General features: G+C 39.4%; 1 protein-coding gene across 1 annotated transcript in view; it reads right to left on the bottom strand.

Annotated features, from left to right (window-relative positions):
• CRACR2A (calcium release activated channel regulator 2A) overlaps positions 1–21,495 on the bottom strand; it is a 49,950-nt gene that overhangs the window by 17,614 nt on the left and 10,841 nt on the right. The window contains exons 4-10 of the mRNA XM_009702831.1: positions 21,303–21,449; positions 13,497–13,587; positions 10,559–10,654; positions 6,662–6,849; positions 4,587–4,658; positions 2,287–2,332; positions 1,372–1,463 (exon numbers count right to left, since the gene is read on the bottom strand). Coding sequence (XP_009701133.1) covers positions 1,372–1,463; positions 2,287–2,332; positions 4,587–4,658; positions 6,662–6,849; positions 10,559–10,654; positions 13,497–13,587; positions 21,303–21,449 — 732 coding nt within the window. The remainder of the gene's footprint in view (positions 1–1,371; positions 1,464–2,286; positions 2,333–4,586; positions 4,659–6,661; positions 6,850–10,558; positions 10,655–13,496; positions 13,588–21,302; positions 21,450–21,495) is intronic.

A 21,495-nucleotide genomic window follows, 5' to 3' on the forward strand; every position in this document is an offset into this window, starting at 1 on the left:
GTTTTATTCTAGTGTAACTGAATTTAAATTCCCATCTTTTTTACTACTCACAGCAGGCATAGTAGATTCAGTTCAATGTCTACTGAAAAGTCAGTTCATCATACAATGTGTGTGCATATATATATATATATATATATAGCGCGCTTGATAATTATAAGCATTGTGGGGAAAGCTACTAACTTATGGGGAAAACCTGAACCAGAATACAAAACATAAGATTAACTTCATTTCTAAACTCATGGAACAGCTAAAGCAAATTTCTCTACTGTGATTTCCTCCTCGTCACCCCTCCTTTTCTGGAAGTGTAAAATTAGCCCCCAACCCAGACCCTTTCTACGTGTAATCTAATTCTCTCTTTAGCAGGTAGAAGGGAGATGGGTTTGTTTAATATAGATGAAAAAAAGACTAAGTGAGGATTCAACAGGAGGAAGAGTGTAGATAAAATAGATCCAGAGCCTTCCCAGGTGTGTGCAATCACCACACATGTAAGTTGTGATAGGAGAAATGTTGCCTTGATACAGGGAACAAAATTTCTTCATGACACTGGCACAGCAAGGGAACAAGTGCCTGAAGACACTGTGGGACCTCCATCCAGATGTTCAAAAACTCAGCTGAACAAGGCCCTGTGCAACCTTATCAAACCTTATCAGTTATCTCTGTTTGAGCAGAAGGTTGGTCTAGAGATATCAGAGGTCCTTCTCCCCTAAATTTTTCTATGATTTTTGTGCCATAACTGCTTTTGCCAATCATGCTCCACTTCTCGGTACTGAACTTACTAAACCGTGTCTCTGAAAGCTTTCCGTCCTTACAGTTCATGACTCTGTGCCTGCAGGGACATTGTCTCAGCTGCTATTTCAAAGTGAAATACTAGTCTTCTTCCCAGGTCCTTTTGCCTCAAAGGAAACATGATAGAGTTTCACTGAGATCATCATCTTGTTCCTGTTGATTTCAAGTTTACAACCACACAGCTGAGAATTAAATTCTCCATGTTTTACTAGTTCCACATCCCGTACTTTACAACCGGACTTCTGTCCTCTACAATGAGAGGAGAGGAGGTATACTCTATTAGGGAGTTACCAAGGACATTGCACCACATCAGCATAGGGTAATGGGCAAGCTTTTGTGCCTCCCAGCATATACTCATCCACAATGGGGAAGTCTCTTGTCTTTGCAGACAGTACACTTTTTTTATGTGAAAATTTCTCTCTTTATTTCCAAATTTCTTAAAGACCACAGTAATATTATAGTGACACACATGTTAGAAATACATGCTTTGAAAAGTCCAAAGGTATCAGAAAGAAAACATTCCATATCTTCTTTCTATAAGCCTCATCATACTCAAACAGGGAACACAAGAAAAAAAGTTCTCACCTGTTAGGCAGCATCTTGCCCTCTACGTATTTCCCAATGACAGACCCTGATCTTTGCTTCCAGCTGGCTTTTGGAACACTTGTTTTGCATTTCTGCAGAAATACAGAATACTTCTTACTAATTTACTCCTGTTGTTCATTACAGTTAACTGCCTTCAGTCCTAATGCTTAACTAAGGCAATGAATATGAAAGAAAAAATGGTAGAAAAAATCCTAGAGGTATAGATGCTTCAAAATCCTGATTCACAAACAAACAGAACATGGAAACTCCAGATCCTGCAAGAATTCATCTGCTTTGTAAACTAAGTGGACCACAATAAAACAGCATAATGTAATGAAAAGAAGTCAATAGATATATTTTTTACACTACCAGCTTCCTGTAGGACTAAGAACACAAACAAGTGCAAATTAAGTGGCCTTAGTCTCCTTAAGCCGGGGTACTTCTGGAACTTCTTAGGGGCTGATTCTGTGCTGCTGGATAAGAAGTTAATGTGATCTGCTCTTACCCAGTACCAATAGGTATTCAGGTACTGATCCAGGAACTCGAGATATTGCACTGTTGTATGAACATTTCAGGATATTAGCTACTCTTGACTGTATAGACCAACACAATTTAATTGTTCAATTTTTGGTTATTTCATCCTCTCATGATTGCATCCTTAGCTGCTTATAAAATAAATTCATCTCCCTCAAGAAAGCTCCAACTTGATAGTTCTAAAAACATAACTCTTAAAATTGTTCAGCAAATTTTAAAATCTTATTCTCAAGTGAGAAAAAAGATGATATAAACTAAGAATGGGGCAAGGTTTAAGTAGCACAAGAGTCTGTCTCCTGCACAGCCTTCTGATCCCCTTCTTTTGAGGCTGTTCTGATATGTGTTTGCTCAACACTGGGTTTGAAAATAATAGTTGTTCACCTGTAAAAATATGTCACGTTCATCTCTGAGATGTTTGTTCCTCTCCCTGCAAAGAGAACACAAATAAAAGAAACATTGAGGCCAAGTATTTAGAACTGCTGACTTTTCTACTCAACACTAACAGACAGACTGGACAGTTGGCAGTGTAAAAGGCAAGACAAATGCGCTTTAGCTTGGCATATCTCCACTCTTCCTCATGCTTTATTTATATTCTCACCACAGCCAGTTCCTTGTCTGGGCCATTGAATCTCCAGTAGGGCTATGCCGATTAAAGCCAGCTGGCATCTGGCCCTCATTCTGTAGTTTATCAAAACAAATGCCTTAACACATGGAAATCAGTTCTGGTCAATATGCCTTTGCTTACTCTAAATCAGAATGTTTAAAGCTTTTCACAGTAAAGATGACTTCTTAATGCGGAGAGGGTGTAATGAACACCACCTCTACTCATCCAGTGACAGGTGTGAAGGCCAGTTGTGTCCCTCTGAGGGTTACAGTTGTGACTACCATGGAAAAGTCTCCCTAGGAAAACATCCATCTTCCATTCATTACGCAGAAAAGATGAAAATGTCAAGAAATGGAGACTCTAGGCAATCAGCCAGCTCTGATCAGATCTGACAACACACCTGCTTAGTCCATCATTCATTGTCTCCACCTATTGCTGGCCTGGCCACAAAAGAGACTGAGCAGCCATTACAGCCTTGGTGAACAGAAGCAACCTCTGCTGTCAGATGTTTCTATCTCTGGCCCCTATGGCAGCAGGCAAGATGACAACACATGGAATGGCCTATGGAAAAGACACTGCAAAGCAAGAGCCCTTCCTCAAGCATGGGAACTTTTTAGGTAACTTTAAAATGAGGCCTCCTGAAGGAAATGCAGTGAATCAAGGCCTACAGGCAAGTACAATCTATAGTCCATGCAAACTTACCATTGAGCAAACAAAAACATTGCTGCACGTTAAAAAGAGGGTTACAATTGTCTCAACACAATGCCAGTCTTTGAAGTCTATAGAATATGACTGAATCTATCTGAATCTATAGATACAGAAATGTTACAGAGAAAATTAGCTAACTATATTTTGCTATAATTTTACAAATAAACATTTTGGAGAAAGAATCTTCGTTTTGGCTGTACTCCCATCACTTTAGAAACAACAGAGCCTTCAGTAAGCTTCAAGTCTCCTATGGCCAAGTTTTTACCACAGAACCATCTCAGAACAGTTCACCATTGTTTTGCTTTACACTTGACTTTTGGAATGGAGATTGTCCTGCAATACTGAATTGCCAAAACAAAGCATCTTTCATGTGTACTGCCTTCTACTGTGTGCAAGAACGGGGCTCACAGAAGATATTTTGTAATGATTTTTGCTATGTTTTGTGTCACTGTCCTGTGGTGGGTTGACCTTGACTGGCTGCCAGATGTGCACCAAGCCGCTCTCTCACCCCCCTTCCTCCACAGGACAGAGGAAGAAAGTAAGATGGAAAAGCCTGTGGGTCAAGATAAAGACAGGAAGATTGCTTACCAACTACCATCACAGACAAAACAGACTTAACTGTAGGGTGATGAGAAACAAAGACAAAATTAAAACCACCTTCTCTCCACCCCCTCTTCTTCCCAGGCTCAACTTCACTCCTGCACTCTTGACTCTTTTACCTCCTTTCCAACCCTGAGCGGTGCAGGGGAATGAGGAACAGCAGGGTTGTAGTCAGTCCACACAGCTCTTCTCTGCTGCTCCTTCCTCCTCACACTTCTCCCTTGCTCCAGTGTGAGTTCCCTCCCACAGGTTACAGTCCTTCACAAACTGCTCCAGTGTGGATCCTTTCCATGAGGCACTGTCCTTCAGGAACAGACTGCTCCCATGTGGGTCCCCCATGGGCCGCAGTTCCTGCCAGAAAACTTGCTCCTGCATGGGCTCCTCTCCACGGGCCATAGCTCCTGCCAGGAGCCTGCTCCTGTGTGCGCTCTGCACAGGCTGCAGGGGAATCTCTGCTCCAGCGCCTGCAGCACCTCTTCCTCCTCCTTCTTCATTGACCTTGGTGTCTGCAGGGCTGTTTCTCACACATACTTTTTCCTACTCCTCTCTCTCAACTGCTGCGCAGTGTTTTCTCCCCTTTCTTACACGGGCTTTCCCAGAGGCACTGCCATCTTGGCTGCCAGGCTCAGCTGTGCCCTGCAGCAGGTCCACTGGAGCTGCCTGGAACACCTGGACACCCACACCCAGTACATATCCCAACATAACTTCATCCTTTAATGTACCTCTTTAGAATGATGCAAGAAGTTCTTGAACATAAGGTCTGCATTACCTTAAAAAATCCAGCTGCTTCAGAAGTCCTGACTTCTCTCTCTGTAAGGTTTCTGTCACTCGGTACACCTCCCTGTAATGAAAAGAAATAAATAAAATTATTCTAACCATGGTAAAAATGCTGCTAAAATGCTTCCCCCTAGGAGTATCCACATTGGAGATCAGCTTCTCCAAACCTGTAGACTTTATTCTGCATGAATGGTTACTAATTTTAAAAAAGTTTATTCAGCATAAGGCCCACAGTACCACAGCAGTTTGAGTTAGCAGAGGAAGGAGTAGGGGTTCTTTTTAAAAAAATTACAGTTTTAGAATTTCTTCATCCAGAGAGGTTAATATATGCTGATACTGGCACTTGTATCATTCAGAGAAGACATACTGCTGAAATCCTTCTCACTCATGGCCCCTAAAGTCCATGTAACATTTTATCCAAAATTAGAGTTTATCTTGCTGCTGGAACCATATCTCAAATCTACAAACCCTACAATTTCTTTTCAGTTGCTGACTTTCACAGTTGCGCAGCCTTAAACACTGGACACAGCATCTCAGATTTTTACACCAGATTTACAGCATTTACTTTGACTTAACGCAACTCGGTGTCTGGCCTTAAATGTTTTTTGCTTTTCAGTGAAACCTCAGGTTCCTCCTTTGCACAGTCTGAACATTACACCTGCTTTAACAGCTCAGGTCTTACCAGACTGATACAGATGTTTAAAGCAACACTGCAGGTGCAGTTGAGTAGGGCTGAGCTGTAATTCCATAAAACACTATTGAATCCAAAGTGCTGTGTAAATGCAGTAGTATTATTCAGCAGTCTGACCACTGGGCAGATTTCCTCTGTAGCTTTAAAACCAGATCATTCCACAGTCTTTGCTCTGGATCTGAAAAGAGAAGCCTCAAAGAGGAAACAAACCACCTTGAGGAGGAACATTTCTACTGTCTACTTCCAAAACACACATCAAACATGCAAGCCTAAAACAGTGTTCCAAATGCAGTGGCCATCCTATAACAATCATTTATCAACAAAGTTCATTATTTATACCCTCTACAAAAATTAAATTAGTAATTACTAAGTAGAGTTTGGCACAAAGCTTAACAGGAAAAGAATATGACATTTGATCTAATATTCTGCTCTATCCTGAAATATGCCAAATAGGCACAGCTCTGAGTTATGTAGTTCATTGCTGAAATGTATAGAATCTGGCAAGATATGCACCACAGTCTGGCATCCATGTGCTCTCCATCAGCAACAAGAGGGTTTTACAGATCCCTGAACATTTTTTTAAAACTATCTTCCATTAAATGGACTTCAGTGAACATTTCTGCCAACTACAGCTTCAGGGTAATGTAACTTTCGCTTCATGCAGAAGGCTAGAGCAAGACAAGTAGACTGATCTGTCACTTAAAGGCCATTTCTATCCCTCAAAATATGAATTGTAAATATTTCTTCTTGGAAAATATTTTTTAATTCAGAGTCAGAATCTGAAATCCAAAACATTTGAACTGAAACTCCCAAAATGATGGTTCTGGATCACCACAAGGCCTTGTGTGAATTGTGACTTAGCTGCATAAGCTTCCTTTTATCTTGCTGACCAGGCTCCTTGGTCAGAAATGATGTACTAGACTTGCTTTTGACAAAGAAAAGAAGCACATCCTAGCTGTCTCATAGCCAGAGTACATTCTGAGAAGCAAGTTTCAGATAGACTTAGCTTTGAGGAGGAAGGACCATCATGTGCCACAACTGTCATTTCTGTAAGGAATCCCGCTGGCATTTCAAAACTAAGACATACTTTTTAACCAATTAAACTGATTTTTAATGCCAAACTCCCTCAACAAATGAGGAGTAGGGGGTGGGAGAACACTGACATTTTGAAGAAGGAGCAAAAGATTCTGTAGAAGCCAGATATGCTCCAGAAAACATCATGAATTACCTGCAGAAAAATGACTAGAACTGCACTTGACTTTGCTGGTGGTTTCTGCTTATGACACAAACTTAAATCACAGCACTGAATACCCTGAGAAGGAGGCTCACTGGCACACTAAGCAAATGCACTAGAACCACTGCAGCTGTAGACTTACATTTCCTTCTCCTCATGTAGTCTTGACGCCTCCTCCTGAAGCACCTGTAACTGTTGTTGCGCCAGGCTTAGTTCATGAGATGTTCTCTCCAGGTCTCTCAGCAGCTCCCGGTTAGTCAGCTTCAGTTTGGTGTTCTCTACTTTGGTTTCTTCTTTGCCACTGAGAAGTTCTGTACATTGCTGCTCTAACTGGGACGGAAGAAAAGAGAACAGAAAGTATTATAACTAACTGAGGCATCTTGGTTTTAAGGCATTCATTTCAAGTCTTAGAGGTTAGTTAAAGAGGGAAGCTATTTCTGTCAAAGCCAACATATGAATAAAACACATATGGTGCTCTTCCACTGCTCTGTGTACAGTGTAATTATATTACACAAAACCAAAGCCATTCCACTCTATGACTGAATTTCATCCAGTTCAAAAATGCACCAAGACTAACCACAAAAAAAGAGGTTTACAGAGCAGATTAGCAGTACTTAGTTGATATTCACAACTGCTATTTTAAACAATTTCCCACAATGACAAGGCCTACACAGAGCGATTCAGAGTTCTGCCTAAAACCAGTTAGATTTAAATGTGGCAGCTGATAAACCTTCCCATCCCCAGCAATATCAACAAGCAGTAACCTTCCTGATGCCTCAGCTAAATCTGCCAAGAAGTGTGAATTAGAGCTTTTTTATTCACTTTTATATTCACTCTGCAAAGTATATACAAAGGAAAGATATATAACAGCAGATGACAGTGGTTTCTGGTATGTAAAGAAGTTCCACCTGCTTCTCCCTGGGTAACTGAGCAAATTAAGATGGCAGAGTAAAACTTAAGTAGACTAAAATTAGTCTACTTCATATTAGGGAAGGCACTACTGACCTGAAGACATAAAAGCTTTTTTTTAATTTATTTTTTTCAATATGTGTTTTAGAGGATGTAAAATGTACTTAGGAACATTACAATGATGCTAGTTCAATCTTCCAGATCTGAGACACAACGGAGGACTTTGTTAGAACTCTCATTTTGCATGTCCCAACACGCAGAGCTCACCCAAACCAAAATCTGTCCTTACCCAGCTCTGCCAGTCTGTTCATGCTCCACAACACTGTTGTTGTTCTAGTCTTGGTTTTGAAAGCAACCTTAAGGCCCAGGTTCAAAACAAAAGCAGAAGATACTTTCCAGCTGGGATTGTGAAAGGTCAGGAACAAGAGCAGAGTAGGAGCACTTATCTCAGCAGCAGCACCAGCTTAACGTATTTGCTGAACGGTAGCCTCAGCAGGCTCACGCTTCATATGGAACACCGACTAGCTGGACATTAAATCACTGCTGAGCAATGTTGGTTTCCACTGATAGATCACTTCAGTTCCTGAATATTCCTTCCATTCATTGACAGAATGAAGTTATCTATTCCAAGTAAAAGACCAGATGCTTCAGGTGCTAGAAGACAAGACTTTCTTATCCAGAGGAGTGGTTTTGGGAGAAGCAAAAAGTGACCACACAAAGATGAACTTTCAAAAAGCTTAAGAGCAACAAATTGCAGGCAGAAATCTCACTTACAGAATACTATGGCCATCTGAAAACTTACACAGAGACTGGCCTGGAAATGTAACTGCAACGGTAGCCATCAGCAGCTCCCAGAATCAGAGGTACTGATGTTAGAAATACTTGCTATGACTCCTGGTGCTTACTCTTGTGAGAAAAACAATTATGTTGAAACTATGCTCAGCAGCAGATGCTCTTAATATTTAAACCCCAGGACACAGCAAGAAGAGAAAGGATTATTTCACAGCAATACAGAGCTCCTTCCTTTCACTGTATCTATACAATCCTCTAAGCGACGCCAAACACTACTTTTAAAGTATTCATTTAAACAACTCCCAATACAGTGGAATAACTCATTAGGCAGATGGTATAGAATGGCATAGACTCTATAGGCTCTAGCTGCTTATTGGAGCTGCAAATTGGCTCCCATGGTCATCAAGTAGATGGAAACCGATTGGGAAAGACTCATGGCCCACAGTCGTATTTAAGAAAATCTAGGTAGCAGAGAGAATTAACCAATTACCACAGGTCAAGCTGAGACACTGTAGCCAATAGTGTATATTCTCTTTTTTTTTTGACAAAAATAGGAGGAAAACCTCACAAGTTTAAAACTGAGTAAAGAACTGGGATTGTCCAATCGAAACACACTGCTGCTGAGGACAGCTATTGCTGTCCTTCAAAGACACACACATTAAGCACTCTCCATGCATTCCCTTGCTCTTAGCTCAGCATCCTTTCCATATTTTCTCTCTTTTTTTTTTCCTATTTATTTTGGGTGCACGTGAAAGATGAAACATTTATAGTGTTACAAGCCTGGGGATTATTTTGTTCTTTATGCCCTTCTTAACAATCCTATCACTTGATTTGCATTTTTTTGAGTGCTACTGATCCATGTTCTCATTGATCTCTCACTCAGAATCCCAAGATCACGCTCTTCATCAGCATCAGCATCTGGCTGTCATCAGCACAGAACCCATCAATTTATGTACGAAGCCCAATAACTCTCTTTCATTTTACCTGGTCCACACGTACCTTCTTCCTCCAATACAAGATTCTGTGCCCTAGATGTTATGCTGGACATCCTCAGTCCCCAGTCCCTCCTGCTGAGGCATGCCGTCACACATCGCTTGAGGAACACTATTGAGAATACCTTGTGCTTTATCTAAGCCATGTAGAGCAAGCTGACAATTCAAGATCATGGTAGCCAGCAAAAAGGCCTAGCCAAAGGAATCTCGGCCTACAGAAGGCCAATCAACATGGAAGCAGATCAGTATTTCAGTCATGCCAAGCAGAAGACCCTCGTAAGGGAGACTTCCTCTGGCTAAGTCAGCAGAAACAACGCTGAACTGATCTTGTCTTTCACATTTTTGATAATACTTTCCAACACAGAAATAATTACATTATATTTAAAGAAAAAAAGACGACTTATTAATGAAGTTTGATAAAAAAGCATTTGTATTACTCCCAAGAGGTTCTCTCATATAATCAAGCATGGAAGTTGTAATTAAACCAAGCAGCTATTACTGTCTGCAAGAATAGATTTAATTATCAAAGTATATTTCCATGCAAGAGGAGGAGGCAAAAGTGACAGAGCGCTCTGGATAAGGCAAACACTGGACATTAAGGAGTTGGTTTCACAGTATTCCATTTCAGCCCTTTAAATTCCAGTGCTACCCACTTTCTCTACCGCTTTCACGCACTGACCTTGGAGACACTTTACAGCAAGTTCACACACAGAGAAATACTCTTGTTTCCCCAAGCAGGCCATGCATTTTAAGAAGTAAAGCACGTCAGGCTTTAATATGGGAACTTGACAAGCTGTTACCATGCCAGAGAACCACACACTGCTATAAAACTGTTATCACAGAGAGCGGTATCAGGAGCAGGTTGTTCAGGAGGTAACATTGCAAGTTCATAGTGCTGAATCATCCAAAACAAGTAAATGAGTAGTTGGTACAAGCTTAGAGCAACAGTGTACACTATAAGACCCAAATCATTGTTCTCTGTTCTTGAGCTGTCTGGGCATTAAGCCACTTCCTAGCACATTGAAGGCAGTGGAATTCTGCTACATTTTCATAAAATTAACCTAGTACCTGGGGAGAATACCTCGAACATTTTTTTTGCATTTTATCATGTAAGAGGAAAACTGCTTTAGAAATAGAGGGTAACATTGTTCCTAAGCACATGCATAAATAACTCTCTGTTTAGATGCATTCAGGCACTGACGCTCATGACACAAAAGCAACAGAGGGTCATAGTTTGGCGGAACCACATCACATCAACTTGCATTTTTGACACCTACAATAGTACCTAATCAGATGAACAAATAAAAATTATCTATTTTTTAACTCTGAAGAATATCGGTTTATACCCCTTTCTGTTTTTGAACCAATTGTTCCAGTTCTTGTTCTTTTGACAGAAGCTTGCACTCCAGCTCTTGACTGTAGGACTGAAACCGCTCTGTGTCCTGCAAAATTCAAAGAGGAAATGGATTAACAGAACAGCACAATTGCATCAGAAGGAGGAGACATAAGGAATCAGGTAAGAAAATAACAGACAAGCTTTCCACAGTGAACACAACGAGCCTCTGAAAGAACTCAATTTAGGGATGGTATCACTCACGAATCTAGACTCTGACCTTCTGGAAACTGGTGTAGTCCAGCAACTTCAACAACTGCAGTTCCTACAGGATGAGCTGATTGCACATGAGTAGGCATCAAGTCTACAAAGTGGAGGCAGAAGTCTTCTATCTTAGGCAAGAGCCTTAGGAGCTTAGCCAACCTAAATCAATGATGCTAGAATGCATCCTCCTGTTTCCAGCTACACATACCCTCGTCCTCTTATACACTAGCATTCATGCTCATCTGTTGCAGCAGTGAGCTGCTTCAGAGAGCTAAACAAGCAGGAAAAAAAAGAGAAAAAAAAAAGTGAATAGCTTTCTGCACATTTGGTTTCCTGAACCAGACACCTGCTGACACAGAGAAGTGATGAGAATGCACCGATGGAAACAACCTGGACAAATTTAAATTACTATGGAGTCATACTGTAGCTCACATACAAGATATCAGGATTGACATGGGAGATACAGGCTACTGACACATAGCACAGCAACTCAGGTTGAAGTAAAAGAAACAGTACCTGCTACCTTTAAAATCCATCACTAACAACAATTTGTCGCAGATGTTCCACTGGTATAAGCAAGTGATCTGGTCTTCAGGATCTGCCATTCACTTAGCAATTATATCAGTTTGTCCACTATCTAAGTATCCTGCAGTCACTGGGAACTCCCAGTCCTGTTTGGGGTTACCCCTTCAGGCACTGCTTAGCTGAGACAAACTGTCAGACCTCCCCTGAGTAAAATCAGGTTCCGGCAGTTCATATCGGCTGAGAATCTCTCCTATTCGTCCACAACAGGCTTCTACTCTCTAAGGTCCCTAGGAAAATGCCTCTAAACAAAAACAAAAAATTCCCTCAAGACAGCAGTGGTTCCTACATGCTTTTCCCCTTCAGCAGTACATGTAACAGGGTGATCAAATGCACGATAACTGGCTTCTTATATGGAAGAATCTACATTCAAGTGAAAAAGACAGACTAACTGCCCCTCTTGCACAATCTTCAGTCAGCAGGGTATTAAGTATTGTAAATAGCTACAATTTGTACTAATTTGCATCTTACCAATTTCTTTACATGTATTCTTCAAGAGCTGCTCTTCATTCAAGACATAATAAATCCCCTTTTTATATGGCATCAATGCATCTCTCCAGGCCGTAAAGTCTTTGTGAGAGTTTGCATTAGGGAATAACAGTCAGATCTCCACAAATACCAAATTAGTAATGCCAAGAAACAATACTTCTTGAGTGTCTGACAACCATTACTGTGAATGCTAACTAAACTGTAAATAGCTTCAGTGGGAAGCTTTAATGAAAAAGCTTGAAAGAAATGGCTTTACCTCAAATATACAACTAATTAGGAGATCGAACAATCATTGGTAATGGAAAAGTCTTTGTTGTTTTAGGATTTTCAATACAGCTTCAGTTGTCTATTAAGAGCATATAAACCATTTCTTCCACAACAACTGCTGTCAGGCAAAGTTCCAAATACTTTTTATCCTTCAGCTGATCTACAAACTTTATATAAAGTGTTCATCTCATCCACCACTGAAAACTGCTCTCAGCTTGGAATGTAAAAAACTTGGAATTTATGAGTCAGGTTCACTACCCTGTGAGGTAAGTGAAAAGGCTGATTCCTTAGACAGCTGACTGAAGCTCTTTTTGCTCTAACACAATTTATGTCAGGAAACAAAAAATACTTTATATATTTGGATCACAAAAGGATTTTTCAGATATCGTATTTGATTGAGAATGGAGGCAAGATTTGATGGATATCCAATGTTTTGGCAACATTTTGTGTACCCTGTATTGTTGGAAACCATATTTTGGTTTCATTTCTATGACTGCTTTCAAGACAACTAAAAGGCATGAGCCAGCAGCTCATGACTGCTTGTCCGAGGCCACTCAGAGAAGCTGTGGAACCTCCATCATTTGCATGCTCAAAACTCAGTTGGACAAGTCCCTGAGCAACCTGATCTAGTTTGAAATTTTGGAGCAGCATTAGGTGCCTTCCCACCTAAATGATTCTACAATGACTCTTTGCTGGAGCATGCTAGGAGTTCCTTTTAGTTTCCTTGTTTTAGGAGCAGAAACAGGGCAGAAAAATCCAAAGAACAGACTATGAAAGCAACAGAGGAGATTTAAAGGAGCCTTCGTAAGAAAAGGGAATTCATTGTCATGTGTTCTAGAAGCACCATGGCAGTGACAAAAGAATCTGACCTATGTTTATTTTGCAAATAGCTGTGGTTTCAGAAATTACCATCACTTGATTTATCTCTTGTCACTGTTCAGTGAGAACTTATCCCCTCCCCAAAAGCAGAGACTGCAGAACTCCACAGGATTAGTGCTGCTCTGAACAATCTCAAAGAGCATTTGCCCTAACTGTGACCAGAAGTTGGACCTACAGCAGCATCGATAATACAACGAGGCTGTAGTTCAGTTGACTTTCAGAAGAATGCCAGCTGCCACTGTATGCCAACCACTGAGCACAGGACATCGATGCACCTCTCATCCAACAAGTCACTTACTTTGAAGCTGCAGAGTCTGGATCAGTACAAAAGTAGCAGTGAGGTAAATTATGTTTTTTCTTCTTCTGTTGTGAAACACATTTTGTGGGCTTTCATTTCACAACCAGAATGAGTATAAAACCGTTAGAAGTGGGAGCAAAATACATGCCCACAACAATAAAGCGACACTCACTTTCAAGAGAAACTGCTCTTTCTCCTTTTTGATTTGCTGTTCCATTTCCTCATAGAGATGTTGAATTTCTTCATCATAAGCAGCAATTTTCCTAATAAGACAGAAAGGTATACTGAGTGGGTCTTTGTAGCATTACTTCAAGTCATGGCTCATATTACGAGCTAAGCCCCACATTTCTGCCTTAACACAAGACTGCAGAGAATGTTCAAGGGTTAAGAAAATAGGAATTTTCGTGCAGGAAAGGTCAGATTACATTTTTATTTTTTTCTCATGGAAGGAGAGCTTTAATAGCTCAAAAGCTAACAAAACTACACATCTGATGTTTACATATAAAGTAGCTGTTCATTATGCAGTTTTAATGGCTACCAAATCTTAGGTTTAAGGAACAGAGCTTCCTAGTGACAATACTAAGAATTCCAGAGTCTAAGTTTGCCAGTTAAAAGTATTTTCACTGCAGCTTCATTTTTTCAGTCTGGAACTGCATTGTTCACCATTCAAGCGCATTCAATGAGGTACTTCTATCATGTCTAAGACGTTTTAGCTAGAACTGACTTCTTAAAAGTACTTCTTGAACGCTGCCTTACTGCCTCTCTAACAGTTTTGCTGAAACAAATGTGAAAAGCCTAGCTGAGGAACAGAAATAAATATGCTGTGCACAAGTGTATCTGACTGTAGGAAAAAAGAAGGGCCTGCAAAGCTCACTTTTTCCAACAGAATATTGCAATTAATATCACTGCAGTTTGATACATGAAGGATTACATTGAGCAGATGCTTTAATTTGGGCAGAAAAAACATTAACTGTTGAAAGGGAACAAGACAGCTGCTTTGTTCTGCTACTATTCTTTCTTTTCTATTCTTTTCTGTTCTCTTCTAATTTTCATTAATGCAGAAACCAAAAAGCAAAAATCACTTTGCATCAAAGTCAGGGGGGGACATCCTAGAAAGATTTTTAATAGACATTAATAGGGCTTTTATATGACATTACTGTATATTCCCCCACATTCCTCTTGATAGAGCTGTTCCTTGAGCAATCTGCAGAATGCATCTGTTGCAAATAAAGTGCATAATTTCCTAGGGCATTCACATCAGTAAGAGCAAGACAAGGAATATACAGTAGAAAAAAAAGCTGTTAGTTTTGTAATCTGGGTATCCACTTTTTTTTTTTTTGCCTAATGCTCTACATAGTCTATGTTTTCACTTATTAAAGGCCTGATTCTCTTCTCAGTTAAAGCCAAGCAAATCAGAAGGAAACTTCAAAAAATTTACCTAAGCTAAGAAGAGTGAGAAACACAAGGAACAAGTCTTTCTTTCCCCCTTTCAAGCATCAGAACACTTGACATTGCCAGCTTGCATTTTCAGTCACAGGTGAAAAATGAGGCGAGGAAGGCATTTTCTCAGGATTTACAGCAGTAGTAAACAAATATAGAGCTACATCAATTTGAGGAAAACAATTGCTGTCACTTAGACTTTTCTAAACTCTGATTAGGTGAGAAACGCGACCCAGACAAGGGCCTCTTCATGTGACTGCCATGCTTCAGATAGAGTGCCAGAAAATCCAGAAGCCCTTTTTGCTGCCTTATTCCCCTTAAAGTCAGGTCATGTTCTGATCTCAAATTTTATTTCCATTCGTCAATGGAATAAAATTACACAAATTCATAAAGAATTAAAAATTATTTAGAAAGGTATGTCATAGATGCTAAGATCATATTTAAATATACTGTATTCATGCCACTTTGATCAGGGCTACGCTGACTATTTACCTAAAACCCCGTAACTTTGCACAAGCAGAACACATTACACAGCAGTCAGTGTTTCCAAGGGAATCATAAAGATTTTCTTTGCTTCTGTGTGATAGGGAGAATAACTTTAGTCCCGTATTATTATGCTGCTGATTTAGATATTTCTTTCCTTCTATGTGTTTGGAAGCAAGGGATATGGCAGCATCATCAAGACTACATCTAGGAGGTACCTCTGGATGTAGGAATCTTTTCAGTTGGTCTGTCACATAAGCACATGCCATTTCTTGCAGGTCGAATACTCCCCAAGCATTTAATTTATGTCTTACCATTCTTAACTCTGATCAAATTAAACAGAAAGATAAAATAATGTCCTGTTATAATCAACAGTGTAACACAATTATAAGTAACGTAACTAACAAGCAGCAGAAAAAATAATCAAATACATTAACTGGTAAATATTCCCCACATGCTGTCAGGGGAAATAATTAAAACCATAAGGGCATATCATTGTTATGTGAAAAATGCAAAATGTTTTTATTAAAATCTCTGTTCCTCAGGATGATACCATCCAGTTTTGCTCAATGCATAATTGTAGAATTTCAGCAATATTTGACAATGTGATCTTTCTCTTTCCAGTAATGCTGTGGAATGAACAGAGAGATGGAGACCAAAGAGAGACAGTGCTGTTGTTGAGCACATTAACCAAAATGGAATGCAATGTGAGTTCACTAAGCTCAGATGATGAGTTCAGGATCAACATACTCACAAGGGTTTAATTTCCGCCCATTCATGTAACTGCAGTGTGAATTGTTTGGGGTTCACAACTGCTGTTCATGCAGTTTGTTGTAATGGTTCTTCGTTCCTCTCAAAAAATACAGTGACTTGCGCACTTTGTGCACTAATCTTGTGAGATGCTGATTATCCTCTTCTTCCACCAAAGGTGGACTCTGACACAGCCCCATGCTGAGCCCAATGAGAAGTCAGTTCATCTTTCCCTTCCCGTTTACTCTTATATTTATCTTCTCTGTTTAGAACTCTGTTGTTTGAAACAAAGTCTACCTTTTTACTAAGTTTGTCTTTCAAATGCAAAGCATAGCAGCAGACAGAGCTAATGGCAGTTAAAGATTTCATCTGCTATTAGAAGAAAAAAGCCTCTTTTTCCTCTGTTTTAAGCTTACTTCCTATTAGTCTTATTAAATGCCCCTTGGTTCTACTGCTAGGGATCTGAAGAATAACAGTTCCTCCTTCAGCCCCGCCAGTGGTCTCATGGTTTTGTAAAGGTCTACCTTGTCCCAATTCAGCCTTTAGCTCCTCCCTCAAGAGATCCCGCCTTTTAAAAACAGCTCTCTCAGAACAGTTGTTCCATTCTTTTAACCACTGGGTTGCCATTTTCTGTACCTTTCTTCATACCACTACATTCTTCTTGTGTTGCAGAGATCAGAGCTTCATTCAGTACTCAAGACATGGGTGCACCAAAATTCTATGTAGTGGCAAAAACATGCTTTGCCATGTTCTCAGTACCCTTCCTGATCAGGCATAGCATTTTACTGGGTTTTTTTGGCTGCCATTCCACCCTGAACTAATGATTTCATAGGAAGATCTCTGCAATGACCCCATGGGCTTTCTCTGAAGTTGTAATTGTCCATTTCAAGCTCAGCATCACATAAGCATGACTTAAATTATTTTACCTTCCTTACATTTATCTACAATGAAGTTCATCTACTGCTTTTTTGCCCACTCAATATATCACCCTATTATTTAAAAAACACCACTGCTAAATTTAAGAAGCCATCTAAACTTTAAATTAGCACTTTAAATTAAATACAAGTATCAGAAAAATCAAGGAGAATTGAACTAACTCACCCTAGCAAACAAAAATTGTATCCACTGTGCAGATGCCAAAAGCAAAATGGATGAATGTATGGAGCTACTAGTCCACACTTTCGGTGCACAGCTTAGCTAGTGCTGATTCCAGCACCAGACTAGATATATGTACAGCATTTGGTTTGATACATTACTGTAGTAACAGTCTCTCATTTTTGTTTCAATGAAAAAAATAAAGAAGCAAATGATTATTTTTAATAGGAGAGGATTTAAACCTCATATTTTCATCTTGCCTTAAAGTCTACAAATACAGGCAACATCATCAACAATACTTCATCAATTCCTTTATTATGATAAACACCAGTGAGGAGAAGAACACCAGTTCTGGGACAAAAACGTGGCCATTTGCCTTGTTTTCCTTAAAATGTATTCAGTCCTATGTAAAAACTCAGCAGTATTTTGACTATTGTTCTACTGAACCAGAATTACAGATCACCTAAAAGGAGAAACACGCCCATGGTTATATTGGCACAGAGTATGTCTCATGCACTGATAGACGTCTTCTGTGAGTGTATCAGGAATATATCTGATATCTTGTTAGGAATCTTTGTTGAAACTCTAACTAAGGAATCACAGTGGTAGGTTTTATGTTTCTTCTCCAACAATCGTCTTAACTGCTTAAAATAAAATATAAAACTGAGGTGTGGTTAACATCTGACAAAATCAGAATGGGTCTGTTTACCTGAAATACTAAAGCAGACCTTTAATACTAGAAAGAAATTGTGGCCTGTTACTAAGTAATAAAAATAGTCACACACTAAGTGTGCACAGTGCCATAATTCACATGTTCAGAGGAAAAAATACCAGTATCTGTAAGAGGGTCAGCAGTAGACAGTACAATAGGCAAATCTCTTCTTCAAGACTATGTAAAAGTTACCAACATTTTCTCCTAGGAAAAAAACTTACTTGATGTATAGAAGGTTTCTTTAAAAATATGTGCTCATATATATATATACACACATCTAGATAAATAAAAATTCACAGGGAGATCAGCCCTATGCCTTTGAGCAACACCCAACAAAGTACCACAAATTTCTTCTAGGTAGGGTCATGCTGCATGTTATAAATAAGTTTACTGAGCTCTACAAGAACAGGTTTGTGAGACATATTAACACTGGTACAGATTAAGTGTTGAAGTGTTGAGATGACTAGGCCTTAGCCTGAGGATTAACTAACTAACTGAACAGAGCATGAGCAACTACTGGACATTATATGAGAAACTGCTGGACATAACAAATAACAGTGAGAAACAGAGTGAGATTACTTAGGTACCAATATCAGAAATACGAAATTTGCATGCAAATGTAGAAAAACTGGGACCAATGTCAAAAAAAGTCTTTAGGGACAAGTTTTTTATTTATGAGGCGACAAAGAGAGAGAAAGGGAGCAAGGTGGATGGTGAAGGGGGGATAAGTGGCTTAGTCGAGTGCAAGCGATCTAACGGTTAGTGCATTTGTCTGGTCAAGCCCTGTGTCCGATTATCACAGGCTATGCTATCTTCTTATTACATCCTATTTCCAACTGTGTAAACTGAATCTCTATTCTATGAGGTATTATTCATTCGCATACTCCAAGCTGAACTAGCCAGCAAGGAGGAAGAGATCTCCATCTGGAAAAACTCAAGGTCTGAGCTGATGACTGGAGGTAAAGGGACTAGGGTCTTGGCATGGGCACTAGATGGACTTAAAAAGCCCCATGCTAATAGTTGAAGGATCTGTGATTGTTAATGAGTGAGCAAATGAACACATTCTGGTAGCAAACTTTAATCCAGCTGAACCAGCCAGCGAGCAGAACGAGACCCACAGCTGGAAAGGCCCAAGGTCTGAGTCAAAGAAGAGGTAAGGGGCCTAGGGTGCAGGCAGGGATGTCAGGTAGACTAAAGTCCATGCTAATATTCAAAGGGTCTGTGAATGCAGGTTTGTTTCTGAATGAAGTAAGTGTGAAGCTGGGCTGCATGTGTGTATGTTTTCACCAATAAAATTCACTCCTGATAAACTGGAGAGGAGAAACAGGATCAGGCTGTCGTCCTTCATGGTTGCGTGAATGTCACTTGTGTTTAGTTGGGTGCCAGGAGAGGCACCGCTTTCTGATCAGTGTTAGTCTGCACAGTCCCCCATGTGTGGTGTACCTGCATGTGCGTGTGCACTGCGAATATATGTTGAGCCTCACTACTGGCTGGATCTACAAATGGGAACAGCAGCAGCATACTGTATCTGTTGCACCAGGACAGGAGGAAACCCCTGGGTTTCTTAGACCACAGGATTCAGGTTCATGAATGAATATATGCATGCGTGAAAGCTCCAGAAGAAAGGACAAAAAACAGATATAGAAGAATGGCATGGGTTGACAGCACAGATTGGCAAGGCATAAAGATCCCAGCACATGCACATGAAGTTTCTCAGGGTATCCAGGTTAGAAAAAAAGGAACAACTTCAGAGAAAAGCACAACCTACATCCAGGAATGGAGACAAAAGGCTGAGAGTAGACTGCATTATTGCCTAATGACTCACAGAGGTGAGTTGGGAGGGAAAGATGAAAGATCACATTCATTCTCAACTTCCCAAGGGTACTATTGTCACCAATCAAGAAGAAACCAGGAGACATGGTAACACCTCCATAACCAGCACCCCTTATCTTCTGTGACTCCACAGTAAATCCTACCTAGTCTATGCGGACACATGCATTTTACTGCTACTAAGTATGCGAGTATAAAAAAAAAAAATTCCGCTCTCTATATTGTCTTGCCTTCAGCTTTGCTGTTATCTGTACATAGGCTAAAATAAAAGAGGTTATTCATCCCCACTGTTACCAAAGACAATATTACTCCTGATAGTTCTGACTCCCTTCAGCTATTGATTACAAACAGAACAATGACCTATGTGCCTAAATTAGAGGTGTTATCAGGAGCGACATCAAAAAGAAATTAGCTAAGATCTGTTTTTACTACAAAGGCATAAAATTCCAATGCATTTTTAAGGTAGAGATTTCATGTCAGCCAGAAAAGTCAGGTAATGCTAAATGTATTCTTCATGCATCTCTGGGCTGAGCACAGCTATTAAACAGACAAATTTATTAATTCAGTTCCCCAAAACCACTGACAAGAGCCTGACAAAAAAAAAATCAAAACAAAACCACAAAACAAACGCCTGACCACATATGGTTGTTAATAATCTCTAGTCTAAAACAAACAGCACAACTGCCTCTATGCTCTTTCCAACTGACTAGCTGTCTGAAGGCTAAGACCACACTTGTACACTTCGATGAAAACGCTGCTATCCATATAAACTTATTGTCTTTAATGACCGTACATTTCTAGTTTTTTTTTCTTCCTTCAGAAACCTTGTCACATTCTCAAAATAGCCAGAAGAGTGCCGAACAAATGAAGTAAATGTTCAACAATATATTCGCCTTTATTACTCAATCTGTAAGAATATGAAATTCAGAAGTGACTCTTGATAATAAAAATACAGGGGAACTTCAATTATAAGCATCATTTGTTGCATTCTATTTAGATTTAGCATCACAAATTTTTTCCCTCTAGATAGCTACATATTAAAGGATGATCTATTTTAGTTCTTATATATTTGTTTTTATAGATGCATTTTACATATTTGTTTATATATATACACATTATTTATATTATTTATATATATAAAACCAATATATATTGTTTACTATATTTCATATATTTGTTTTTTCTATATATCTTTGTTAACTTACATTTTCACTGGTATCAGTGCTTTGTGCCGCTTTAACATCTTAAACCTCTCATGTTTATGGCCAGTAAATCCAGATTTCTAGCTTTCCTGCACACGTCTGCAAAGCACCCAGACAATTTCACCAGATTTACCGGTAAATCTGACTGTCCTCTGGAATCAAACTGATTAACTAGAAGTGAATTGCTTAATATTGTCTTAAAACTGTGATGTAATAATAGACATCTGCAAAAGAATTTCAGTCAACAACATCTGTTAACTGGAAGAGAAAAATGAATTTCACCCAGTTCTGCATTATAAATAATTTTACTAATATTCTTCATTACTAATAAAATTTTACGTTACGGCAACTCTTATGATGATAGTCCTTATTCTTCACTGAAATACTTTGTTTATTTCAAAAGTTCACAGGGTAGGTAAGATAGTTGTAAAACTACACAAACAATCCACCAAAGAGAAGTACTAACTTTTTTAGAGCGCATTCCAACTCATTCTTTTCATTATCTGCTTCTTGGAGTTGGGAAAAAATTCTGACCAGGAACTCTTCAAAATTGGAAAGTAAATGAGGTTCGTCTTTTCTCAGCTGCAACCAAAGTTGCTTCACATCACTCTCACTGAAAGAAGAGATCATAAAGGATTCATTAAGAAACAACATTTCTC

Source organism: Cariama cristata, unplaced genomic scaffold (genome assembly GCF_000690535.1).
Source record: "Cariama cristata isolate BGI_N322 unplaced genomic scaffold, ASM69053v1 scaffold3606, whole genome shotgun sequence".
In the NCBI taxonomy this organism is placed as follows: Eukaryota; Metazoa; Chordata; class Aves; order Cariamiformes; family Cariamidae; genus Cariama; species Cariama cristata.